The sequence below is a fragment of the Epinephelus fuscoguttatus genome, linkage group LG3 (genome assembly GCF_011397635.1).
Source record: "Epinephelus fuscoguttatus linkage group LG3, E.fuscoguttatus.final_Chr_v1".
NCBI lineage: Eukaryota > Metazoa > Chordata > Actinopteri > Perciformes > Serranidae > Epinephelus > Epinephelus fuscoguttatus.
Window position 1 is genome coordinate 32568289 of NC_064754.1, and position 13251 is coordinate 32581539.

Genomic DNA, 13251 nt, shown 5'->3' on the forward strand with positions numbered 1-13251 from the left:
GCATCTCTAGTTTGCACCATGTAGCCTAACTCTACGTTTAAGTCTCATAGCTTAGATTCATTCTTGCTATTGAAGCTACTTGACAAAGTAACTGGTAGGTGGGATATTTCATTTGGACAATGCCAACAGGGAGTCAGTGTCATGGCATACAAATCGATAATTTATTATATTGCCTGCCTTTATAGATTAGCCAGTGACAGCCTTGGAAATATTTTTGTCATGATATTCCATGTTTGTTTCAGTCAAAATGTAGTTCTGCTGCACTGAAGGGAGCAGTATTAGTAATTATCCTGGTGGGTTAGGCAGATGTTTACGCTACTTGATTGGCCTTCTTTGCCAGAGACTCAGAGACAGCCAAGATTCTGTCTGGTGTGTCTACTGCCTCCAGTTTAGCTCTTCCGCAGAGGGGGAGGAACAAAGTACATAGGGGGTTTTTTGGTGCCAAATTCTCAAGTTTAAGGTTCTGAAGAAGAAGCATGGATTTACTTTTGAGATTCATTACTGAGTTTAATGAAAACATTACAGTCTGTTTTATCCATGTAGCAAACCCACTCTGCAATATGTGTAGATTAAATAAATCTTTTTCAAAAACAAATCTGACCCGGAGTTGTTACCACTCTAAGAAGCATCACTCACTCTACAACAAAGGATCTTCCCCCAGTTTCTAGTGTGCATCACATGAAGCTCAGCATAATTTCAATCAGTAAAGTATAAACTTAAATCCCTGTTCTACTACAGCTTCATTACCCTCCTGAAATACAGTATATGACATGGGGACATGGGTATTGAGTCTAATTGCCAAAACACTATTCACATTTCTCATTCTTACGTGCACATGTAGATAAATATTTGTTTTACTAAAATGAATCGGTCCTAATTGAACTGACTTTGTGAGTCATAATTTTGGCTTACCATTAGCATATTTTATATCTACTAGTCCCAACCTTTTCTGGTGGAAAAAAGCCTCTGTAGAAAATAGATGTACAGTATTTATTTGGACTCCAATCAACTGAAATTTCCTTTTAGGAACAGGAAAATATTGACTTTTTTGTCAACACAAAAGCAACTCCAATGAACACTTACATTTCAAAAGAAGTTATTCACTCTCTTAAGACATCTACTGGGCTAACTTTTGGTGTCATCTGTGGTGTAACATGACTGATTATTGTGCCACAGGTACGCTTCATGTCTCAATATCAGATTAAATATTTATATTTCACTGTTAACATTTTTTGTACTGTTCTTGGTTTTATTTGTCTTTCCTGATATTTCTGCTGTTGTAGTGACTCATACATTCAAAAAGCCAACTCCAAAGTACAATGTCATTCAATGCTTTTAACTGATTTTATTGAAGAGGATGACAGAGATAGAAGACATAGCTGGGATGTAGCTATAAGTTGTTATTGAAAGGTCTCCTTTACTTAGCTGCCATAGTGTACCTCCACTTATTTCACACTTAAAGCCTGGATTTGCTCCTACTATGTTGAATGAGTTTGGGTTTTACCCTATTATGCTATAATTTAGCTCCGCTGCCGTAACAGGAGCAGTATCAGTGATTATCTTGGTGAGATGCTCCAGATGTCTACTGCTCTCTCTTGGTCTTCCTGGCCAGAGACTGAATGGCAGTGAAGAAGGTATCTGGTGTCTCCTCCTCCTCCAGTTTAGACTTGGCACAGAAGAAAGGAGGGGTGTAGTCCATGGGGTCTGTGTTGCCCAAAACCCAGTTGTAGGTGCTGAAATGTAAACAAAAAATTTACTTTTTTAGAATCATTACTGAGTGTTATTCATTGAGATGGCACAAGTACGAGGAACCGCAGACTGCGTACAGCACAGTGTGAGAATTGACTGGGGAACAGTTTGTTGTTGCACAATTAGGCTAGTTTCTTTTCAAACATTTCATTCAGTGAAAGTATCATATACCTCAAGTGAAGAGTTGAAACATGCCTTAAATATAAATATTTCTACTTTTTTCACCATTAGATTCTCCAAATTCATTAAAACATTTGCATCCATCTCTTTTTTTCACTTGACTTCACATGACTGGTCACACTTAGGAATGTCAGTTTTGGTTAATTTTGCTTTCGATAGCTGAACACCCATTAACCAAAAACACACACACTCACACACACACAAAATGACATAGAATGCAAAAGGCCTTTCCTTTCAGTCCAATGCTACTCAGTGAGTTTTATCATTGCATTTCAAAGCACTATTTAGAGGTGGTGAAATTTTAATGTTTTGCCCTTTATTTTCTTTTCTGTTGATTTTGCTGACAGACAGCCGGCTGTTAACTAGCCTTGACTGCTCTGCGCTGCACACCACCTGGGTTAGGCGGTGCCATTCAGGTGCGGGGATGGCGTTGCTGCAGAAATATGGTAGTCACCCTCTGGTCTAACCCCATAAAGACCCAGTGGGTAGGCAGCTTCATTCTGAGCTGTAAAACCCCTTTAGCATTGTTTACTGTATATGTTAGCACCATTAGCTGTATTGGCACTGCTAATGGTGCTAACAGAGCTAACAGTGGTTACATACAGTAGTTAACAATGCTATATATGATGCTGACAGACAATGTGGAATAAGATGATGTTTCAAGACTTAAAGCTACCGAGCGAGAAATGTTAAGGGTTAATTGAGTCTTGACAGATAAGTGTTAAAATAATTAGTAGCATTGTTTTGAATGATGGTGTTGGTTTTTCCGCTCTCTGTCTGCTCATGTTGTTTTGTTCTCACCTGATCATGGACCAGCCAGATGCTGGAGTGTGGACAGACATAGTCAGAGGGATGCAGCCAGTCTCAGTGAAGACAAACGAATATGTGCCTGGTGACATGAAGCATGACATGAAGTTATATGTGAGGATCCAGCAAAGTGCTGCACAAAACACCATCCAGTTATGTTGTTTTAACATTAACATACAAGTGGAAATTTCCTCTTTTGCACTTGCACATGCCTTACAAAAGAAAATATCTCATAGACGCATTTAAACATTTGGGTCACAGAAATTACAAAACGAATCAAAACAAAAACAAAAAAAAAACACTCTGCACATTATTCGAAAACAGGTGCATGGAAGGGGGACGAGTGTGACACATTTTGCAAATACACTCCCTCACACCATCTAACTTGCAAAAGAAATAAATTCAAGATTCAAGACGCTAAATAAATTTATTGCAGTGTTTTGGTACCAAGACATTCAACGTTTCGGTAAAACCATCAGTGCGAATGGAAAGAACCAATCAGATGCCTTCATGTCTCGTATTGCCTGAGCCGTCCTCCGTCCCTCCCTCCCTCCTCCCTGCACGCACTCATCACATGTCACCGTTGCCAGAAATATTCAGCACACTCCTCAGCAGAAATACTGAGTAAGCAGGAGTTTGCTGCACAATGGCAGAGAAAATGCAGCCAAAAGTACCACTTCCAGCGTTATTTGTAATGGCTCACCCCACTAAACAGGCTGAGAAAGAAAAGTTAGAGGCAGAAAAGGCTGCGACGAAAAAGGCTTTTGATAAAGTGAGAGGACAAACCAGACATCAACAGCAGTCCAGCTTTTGAACGGTGGAGACAACTGAGGGAGCCTAAGGGCCTGAAAAGTGATGCAGAGGTTGCTGTCTTTCTGCTGGACAGGTAATTATTTGTTTGCTTTGGGGGGATTTGTTATTTTACTCGGCTCTCCTCTGCCCTGCTGACTCCTACTGCAGGATGCGCATTCAGGCATGTCTGGACTTGTGGCTTTGGACAGAACACTGACGGGAGGGGGATCAGGGGGTGGAGCTTAGAGGAAGTGCCGCTTTCAAATCTTGCTAGCTCTCCAACATTACCAACTATAGCTTTAAGGTATTCTTGAGATATCGCATTCACAAGAGTGTGACGGATGGATGGACGGAAAACCTGATAACATAGCTGTCACCGCATGGCTAGATACCACAAAAGGCAAGTAAAACAAAATTAGGTGAAGTGAATCTTTTAAAAAGTACTTAGAATGAATACACTTTTCTGTCTTGTGTAATTTTGCACAAGCTATTTTCTTGTTGCAAGTCAGTGAGTGCCTATACCAGAGCTCATCAGTGACATGGTGTGCTGTTATCAAGAGCAGTAATCCCTTCATGTCAAAATAAAATCAGATGTCCTAATTTAGAATAAACTGTTTCCTCTTACCGTTCTGTGGCAGTTCTCCATTCCAGTTGTTGACCAGCACGCCCATACCCCAGGAGGAAGAGGAGCCCATGAAAACCTGACCCATGTTTTGAGCATTAGAGGGAACTTGCATGGGAACGAAGGTAGTATCCAGTGCTTTCTTCTTGCAAGAGAATCTGCTCCAGTCGATCTCATAGTAGACTTTCTGAAAGGAGAAAGAAAGACATGAATGCTGTCCTTGCCTGTGTTGGCTCTGAGAATCCTGATTCAAGGACAGCATGTGTGTCTTAAAGAGTGTTATCATTTATTGTCAGTTTCAAAGGGCTGTTCTTATTCATCCTTGACACTGTAAATTGGTAGTAACAGGAGAATCCCCAGTAGGTGGCAGTATCACTGCATATGTGAAAATCCAGGAACTAATGAGTAGCCATTGTAAGATTTAGGTATTATTTTCATACTTTGCAGGTGAGCTTGAGATGTACTGGATGTATTTCAGATACAGTCCTGTGAGTTGGTTTCATTGTGTTATAACTTTGCTGCTTTTATCAGTAAATGCTTTGAGCATGTCATGTTAGCACGTTAGCCAGGTAGCTCATGGCTTACATTACATCCCTACACTAATGTATTAAGAAGTGTAGTACACAGACTATATATAAAGATGGACAACATAACAGCATCCCGTCAGTGAGGTTGAAACATCTCGATCCCCCTCTGGTGGCCTCAGTGGCACTGCTCACGATTAGTCAGATGGGTATATGGCCAGAAAACTTGATACAGCAGAGGTCACTACTGCGCAGACTCTGACTCAAAATTACGTTCCTAGAGCAAGATGGCAGCGGCTATATCTGGGATATTTTAGCTTCACTTCTTAGAGTGGAGGTTAGTGGAAAGGTGTCATCCATCTTTACATGCAGTCTATCCTGTTGAACCCTAAAGTCCCCCAAGTGGACCTCTAGAGCTGCTAATAAAGGCCTGGTGTGTATCAATACACTGATCAGAAGAATATAGTGATGTTGCCCATCAAATTTAACAGCAGAACCTCAGCTACAAGGCTGTAAAAAAAAAACTTTTTATATACCCCAAACTCAGTTTTAACATCAACTAAATAAACAACAACAACAACAACAACAACTAACTCCAACAACTCCAAACAGCACCGATATCCAGACCCAGTCGGTATAGTTTGGGCTCTAACTCGACCACGTTATTCAAAACACACACCATTCATCTCAAATGAAAGCTGAGACTCCACTCTTTGCATATGTGTATCCAAATCACTCTCCCTTTAACCATCACAGAGCTACAGCCCAAAGAACAACAACAGAAATCCCCTTGCCAAAATATATTTATAATATGGCTCTTACCCTATTAATTTCGCAGTAAAATGCACATTCTGCTGTTTCACACTCCTTCGCGTACTACTGGAAGTTGTACGTCATTCAAATGAATCCGGGCGGAAAAAAAGTTTCCGGGGGAACAAAAAACAATGACCACTCCTGACCAACAGGAGCCGACATCTCCACCACAACGCGTTCTGCTGACTCTGATTGGCTTACAGTGCTGTCAATCTCGTTTTGGTGGGTATAGCGTCATTCTATTGGCTCTAACGAATCAAACGAGGTTTCAATCACTCAAATCGGCCAAGCCGTCGCGGAGATACGGGCCTCCAAAGCTCAGAATAGAAACTCAGGTTCAAATGTAGTAGGTGCATATTGGTCAGTTTGGTGTGGGAAATAGTAAAAAAACGAAACAGACAGTTGTATGTGTATACCCTAAACATCAGTAGGGATTTACAGAAACAAAAAATGAAAGATAGGATTGTACATGACAAAAATCACATGCAAACATGGAGCAATTCTGGAGAGCTCTCCTGAATTTTCTGTACTAAAACCTCTCTTGTTCTGCTTCACTTTATCAGAATCAACCTTTGCAGAGTTAATGTTCACATATTGTACTATGATGTGATAGAGGTTTAGAGCTGCTGCTGCTGCTGCTGCATCATTCCAAAGGGATACTCATCCTGAAAATGCTTTTTTTTTAGGTGAACCTCAAAATATTTCATTTGTGCTGTGTGTCATCTTCATTTACTCTTCACATATAACACATATACTGATATTTACACATCTTAACAAATCTCACAATTGTTCCCTTTACCATGACATCAAAAGTATTCAAATAGACCTTGTGGTTGCAGAGATATATTCATTTCATTATGGATATGCAGTTTTGGAGCAGAGGCCTATAAAACAGGAGTAGGGTTTATAAGGCTATGGTGTGGTAGACGTGCATGAGGTCATGAGGAAAGTGAGCCCTCATGAAAGCGAGTCACTGTGACCCATGTTAAAAATGTAATCTAGGCTGACCAAACGTCCTCTTTCGCCCGGACATGTCCACTTTTCACATCCTGTCCGGGGCGTCCGGGGGGGTTTTATAAACTCATGATAATGTCTGGTTTTCCGTGTGTTTGTGTGTGTGTGTGTTAGAGTGCGGCACGGGCAGCATATTTCTGTCCGAACCCAAACCGAGCCCAACATTATTTAATGACCAAAGCACTGAGTCTGTGTCACACAGTGGTTACAGTTACAGGCTATTTAACAGGCCGGGGGTGCGCCATGGGTGCTCAGCTGCGGAGAGGGAGACCTCCGTGTTTGAGACGGGAGCGGGAGGCGGTACGTCCGACACTTCTAGCGAGGGGAGAGGGAGAAATAAAACAAAATAAGATAAAATAGGAAAAACCTGTCTCCCTCTTTTATTTTATTTTCAGTGTTTAATCAAGGCGGAGGCGGGCGGCTGGAGGTCCGAGACTTCCAGAGAGGAGAGTGGTAGAAACAAACAGCCAATGTGTGTCTGTGTGTGTTATGTTCAGGTCTTGTCACGTAAATAACAGTCCCAAAGCAATAAACAGGCCAGACAATAGGATTTAATGTATTTTTACACTACATTTTCAGTGAAAGCTGACCGAATCCAACCCGAGCCCGAATACAATTTATAGCTACATTTCTGACCAAACCCGGCCCGACCCGTCGGGTACCGTCGGGCTCGGATCGCCACACTCTAGTGTGTGTGTATGTGTCCCCTATTGGGGCCTATCTAAATTTCTGTCTTCAAGAGATATTATTTTGTAATATAACTGAATTTTCTATCCATACATATAAATTTTAAATATATTAAAATGATAAGGCATCTTTGAGTAAACTGCGAGTATCATTTAAGTAGGCTATGTTGTGGCCGGCCGAGTATCCTCTTTTTTGGAAATCAAAATATGGTCACTCTAATGTAATCTATTGTTCTAGCAAATAAATATGGTGTTATATTCACCAAAACATGAGTGTATTAAGCAAGCAGCAACATTCAGGACTAAAAAATGAAGCCAACACGGAAGGGCAGTTCCTTAAATGGTCAGTTGAGGCTGGCTCCAGGGGCAGGTGAATCCCCATATACACCTATGTTAAAATGCCCAACTTTACAGCAGAAATAAACATGTTTACAGCCTGGTCTCTATAGCTAACACTAGGTGCACAACGCATTGATGGATCGATGCTGAACGGGAGTCATTCATTCCAATGGAGGTGAAAATGACGGATAATAACGGACTAGCGCGCAGCACGGCAGCGGTTCCGTTGACCATCAGACCGTGGAGGCGTTGGATTTTTCCTACTCGGGCGTTGACAAGATGGGAGAAACAGAGCGAAACAGTGCCGGAAGTAGCAAACAATATCTCATTTATTTATGCAAAAGAAAAATAAGCATAAGCTTTTTCTACACTATTAAAAGTGATTGTTGACCATAGGTTGATTTCTAAGTGGTTGATAATTACTCTATATTTTCGAATTTCACGTTCATTTCATTTCTATATATCAGCTCTTTTAATAGTACACTACTCAACTCGTCTCAGTTCAGTTGGTACAGTGACAGTCAACGTGAGAGATCTTCACAAGAAGATATTGCTCACTCTTCTGCTAGATGACTTCCACATCTGGCCAGGTCCGTCAACGAAGGAATCTCGCAGTGTTGTTCTGGGGGTGGGGAATGCGTTGGGGACATGCTCCATTAAAACAGGAGAAATAGGTTGTGCACCTGGCGTAATTAAAACATTCAGGACAACTGTCGGGGGGTGAATTTTAATATAACTCACCTGTGAACATTTTCTTTTAGGCTTTCTTTCTTTCTTTTTTATGCATATTTAAGGGCTGGGCTGCTTAAATGATAGGTTGTCGCGAGGCAAAGTCAGATCCACCCCTCGTTTCTCCACAGATCCACCCTCTCATCTAAATTAAGTCATTTCTGGCTCCAAATATCCAGGATGGCCATGACCAAAATGCCAAACTTGAGGCTTTAAAAAAGGAGTTCAAAAACCTGTGTGTGAAGTCATTGTGGCTACCTCTATTATTTTTTACAGTGTATGTTAATGAGGCATAGTAGCACTGAGAGGATGTTACCCTCATCCAACTATGGAAGAAGTTGTTGTTTTTATTTGTGATATTTTGGTGTGTACATCAGTCCATGGGGACTTGGGTTGGGAACCGGAGGGTCGCCCGCTCAATTCCGTGATTGGACCAAATATGGTGCGAGGACTGGTAGCTGGAGAGGTGCCAGTTCACCTCCTGGGCACTGCTGAGGTGCCATTGAGCAAGGCACCAAACCCCCCAACTGCCTGGGGCGCCATGGCATGTCCATGGCAGCCCCCTCACTCTGACATCTCTCCACTGTGTGCGTGTATAGGTCCTGTTTGTGCATGTGTGTGTATTTCGGACCTGTGTGTTAATGACAACAGAGTGAAAAAAAAATTGAATTTCCCCTCAGGGGGATTAATAAAGTATATAAAATTAAAATTAAAAAACAAGAATCCCATGTTTGAGAAGAATGCAGAAACAAGGTACTGTGAACCTATTTTTCCTAGCTTACACAAAAGCAATACATGTGTCTCTCTAGACTGGCATTATTCTGTGCACAGTGCTCAATGCTTTTAGTTTGTGTAAACTTGGACTGTATTTATTAATGGTTGTTGCATGAGGTGGGAAAAATTTTAAATCTATTCACTACATGTATTACTTTTCATTGTTAGGAGTAAATTCAATTATTCACGGTCATGGGACACTGACTGTACTGTAAAACGAGTTTTTACCTAGTTCACCAATTCATCTGCTACAGTACCAGCAAGGTCACTATGAGCTGCCATTTGCCTGGCGGTTACATACCTGGTTGAAAAGCATCAGCTGGTCCATAGAAGAGGTCTGATTGGCAACAAGCGTGTAGGTTCTAACCCGCATCCTCTTACCAAAAGCGTCATAGCTTATTGTTCCCACAGCCGTGTAGACTCCACTGGTATCGATCTAAAAAAGCGCCAGAGAGCAGAAAGTGAAGGAAAAGACAGGGATCACTTGACCTGGGCCCATCCGGGAGAGATTATAAACGGGGGGGGGGGGGGGTTTATGGGTGTTGCAGCATGTGAGCAGACTCACCAAAGTGAAACCTCCACTCATCAGCGGGGGAGAAACTGTGGATGAGTAAAATCAAAATGTTTAAGAAATCAGTTTTCTTAGTAATCTGAAATCAGATATGTATCAAGCACAGTGTAGCATACTGGGAAATAAACTGTGTTGACAAAGCAATACCTTCACAGTTTATAAATGTCTGCAGTTAAAGATTTGGCTTTTATGTATCATTTATTATTATTATTATTATTATTATTAGACAAAAACATATCACTGATATGGACCGTCTTTCACAGTTTCAAAGGGGGGCCAAGACAGTTGCACTAGATAAGCAAACTTCCTGCTGCCATTAAGCAGGTTAGACATGGTACTGAAGGTCCATCACTGGAGCGTTAGCGTGAGCTAACACAGCAACAGCGGCTCACATCCAACACCGAGCCTTGCTTTGAACAGCACCAACAAACTCACACCATAAAGTAGGGGTGCCAAACATATGGCCCATGGGCCAGAACCGGTCCGCCAAAGGGTCCAAACTGGCCCACTAGGTGACTAAACTGAGAGGTGTCAGGTTTCAGGAGCAAGTTATACAATGTGCTGCTGATTTCATGTAAAACTCTGCTTTGGAGGCTTTTCAACCCAGATCAGAATACAGCTCTCTGATATAATAATGAATACTTCCTTCCTTCCTTCCTTCCTTCCTTCCTGGTTCGGCCCATCTGAGATCAAATTGGACTGTATGTGGCCCATGAACTAAAATGTTTGACACCCCTGGCATAAAGGCTTGACAACATCATAAAACCCATTAATGAGCCACTCTCCTTCTCTCTCTTAATAGTTGTGTAGGCTGCTACATCTGTAGCCTACATCCCACTAACAAAATGAAACACTGTAGCCTACTTTCACACTTAAAGCCACAGTGTGTAGGAATTTCTCCCATCTAACGTTGAAATCATATATTGCATTCAAACAGATGGTGCACTCTAGTGCCTCACTGTTTCAAACACGTATTGCAACAACTGTAGCCGCTGTGTACCAAAAAGCTATGATAACACTGATGAAACCATGTCATCCGATACTACATGGAGTATTCATTCAGGCTCCTACACAGACACACGCGACGCGAGTTGACAAACCCCCTCCTCACCATGCTGGCTGTGTTTACAATGTAGGACTGTTGGGGCAGATGTAAATTGAAACAAACCAATCACGTTTTGTCCTTTGACAACTGACAAGTGGCTCAACCTCACACAACTCATCCCTCTCCTCGTATTACTGCGCCGCTAGCAGCTGTTAGTGGCCAGCGGCACTACTGCAGCGTAACAAAGTCCCACTCTTTGAGCATAATGCAGGATCATGTATTATGCAGCATCACAGGAGACAGAATCCTCGTCGCCAAGAAAGTGCAAAAGGGAATCAAAAAGGCAGCGTGACCGGTGAAAAAAAACAAGGGTCAGCATTGGGGTTGCCTTTCCCAGGTGGAGAGAGCTGCTGAAGGAGAAAGGTAATACAATCACAGGCTAGCGCTAACAGCGGCTAACAGCTAACAGCGGCACAGTGATGCAAGGAGAGGGATGAGGCTGTTAGCGACTGGCCGCTAACAGCCAACAGCGGCGCTGGTCTGTGATTGCATTACCATTCTCCCTCAGCAGCTCTCTCTACCTGGGAAAGGCTACCCCGATGTGGGCCTTTGTTTTTTAATTCACCGGTCACGCTGCCTTTTCTATTCCCTTTTGCGCTTTCTTGGCGACAAGGATTCTGTCTCCCATGATGCTGCATATGTATGATCCTGCATTATGCTCAAAGAGTGGGACTTTGTTTCAAATTTGCCAGGGTAGTAGCGAAGCGCCTCTTGCTCCTCTCCTTCAGCTCCTCAGTCACGCAGTGCTGGCCTGGCTCTCAACGAAAACGCTGAAGGCGGTGCTGTATGTCCCTTGCTGGCGGGTGTATTCTCAAGATGGCGAAACGTAATGGAACCCCACAGATGACTTACCCGCACAATGTACAAACAAATCCGAAATTCTCCTTTTACGAGAATAAGTCAGATTATTGGTGGAGGTAATAGTACACCAGTGATGACATATTTATGAATGCAGACATCAATTTTTGCCAGTAAACAACTGAAAATGTTACACAATGTCCCTTTAAGTTTATTTTTTTATTTACTTTTTCTGTACATTTTAGATGTTTTATTTATTTATTTTACTGGCAGCTATGAATTGAAGACTAATTTAAAGTAAATATTAAATAATAAATCGTCCATATTTTCTCACTATATGTTAGCCTTTCTTACCCCCCATAAACTACAGGTTATATACTTCCTTTTAAAATACCAAAATGTGAAATTATCAGTAATTGGATCACTAACTTGGTTATCGATTGAAAAAAATCCATATTGTGTATCCATAGTAATATTAAGATGGACTGAAAAAATAGAAATTTACCTGCCTACCGGTAGTTTGTATTTACTGGTACATACAAATAATTATTCAAAAATCTGTGATAAATGAATTAGATTAACCCATATTGCAGTTTCAGTTTGCAGTTAAGTTTTTCTTTCTGTTTTATTCTATAAACAGTTACAGGCAGCAGTATTACAACATCTTGTCAATCTAAGAAACCACTAAATTTAAGAATCAATGTCTCAACTAAACTGCATAATAATTCATCCCAAAAAATTCAAAAACAAAAAAAAAATCAACAACTAATATCCAGCTATCAGTCGAAAAGACAAAACTTTTTTTCACTTTACTTGATTTCGCTTGAATGCAGCTTTGCACACTGACATAAATAAAAAAAAGTTAAAAAAAAAAAAAAAAGAAAAGAAAAGAAAGAAACTTTTTGTGGTCACTGACAGGGGTGCCGACACTCACCACAGGGCTTTGGTGCCTGGGCAGCAGCAGCAGCCAGCACCAGGCTGAGGCAGGACAGCACACTGATGAAGTCCATCTTGAGAAGCTTTAGGAGTCAGACAGCGTGAACCTGTGAGCACTCTGGTCTCAGGGGACGACACATACCTCCATATATACAGCTGGCAGCTCTCACGCCATGTGGTTCAACCCCCTCTGTATTTTTTCCAACTGCCCCCATGAGGGAAAATATGACCAAATAATTAACAGCCCTCCTTTGTAGAAGTTGGTGTGACGCATGGCCATTGATAAGATTAGCCAGTGCATCACTTGTTTTTATGTTCAAGCACCAAGATCATCAGATATTATATGTGCCCTTTAGTCTGAATGCTGTTTTCAGATGTTATACTTTATGATTATTTTTCCATCATTAAAGAGGAATGACTGCACATGTGACACTGATATTGATTTTGGTTAAAAGATATATAAAATTCAATATGAAGTTGTTGGTTTTTTTTTTTTTTTTTTTTTTTTTACAAAAATACAGAATATGTTCTGCTGCAGCTCCAGTGTTTTGACCAAATAATCTCACGTAATACATTACACCTGCTTTTTTTCTCAGCCTTGACAGCTGCACTTATCTGAAGTGCCTGTGAATGCTACAGAGCATGCCTCCTAACTTTCATGTCACTTCATCAGGTTATGAAATATATATATAATATAATATATATATATTATTAAGTCTTGTCTGGATTCATTTGTTACAGAGAGCAAACAGCAAAAAATGCTTCAGTTACAGAACTAATAAAGTATTCAGTTCATAACAAAGTGGGTGTGT

At 41.2% G+C, this 13251-nt stretch overlaps 1 protein-coding gene across 1 annotated transcript; it reads right to left on the reverse strand.

Annotated features, from left to right (window-relative positions):
* Nucleotides 1-1315: 1315 nt before the first annotated feature.
* LOC125885725 (ependymin-like) lies at nt 1316-12580 on the reverse strand. Its single transcript, XM_049571458.1, has 6 exons — nt 12438-12580; nt 9595-9629; nt 9331-9465; nt 4154-4337; nt 2731-2818; nt 1316-1733 (listed from the first exon to the last, which is right to left on the reverse strand). The coding sequence occupies exons 1-6, from the start codon at nt 12511-12513 to the stop codon at nt 1583-1585; spliced, it is 669 nt and encodes a 222-aa protein (XP_049427415.1). The 5' UTR covers nt 12514-12580; the 3' UTR covers nt 1316-1582.
* Between the last annotated feature and the right edge of the window lie 671 nt (nt 12581-13251).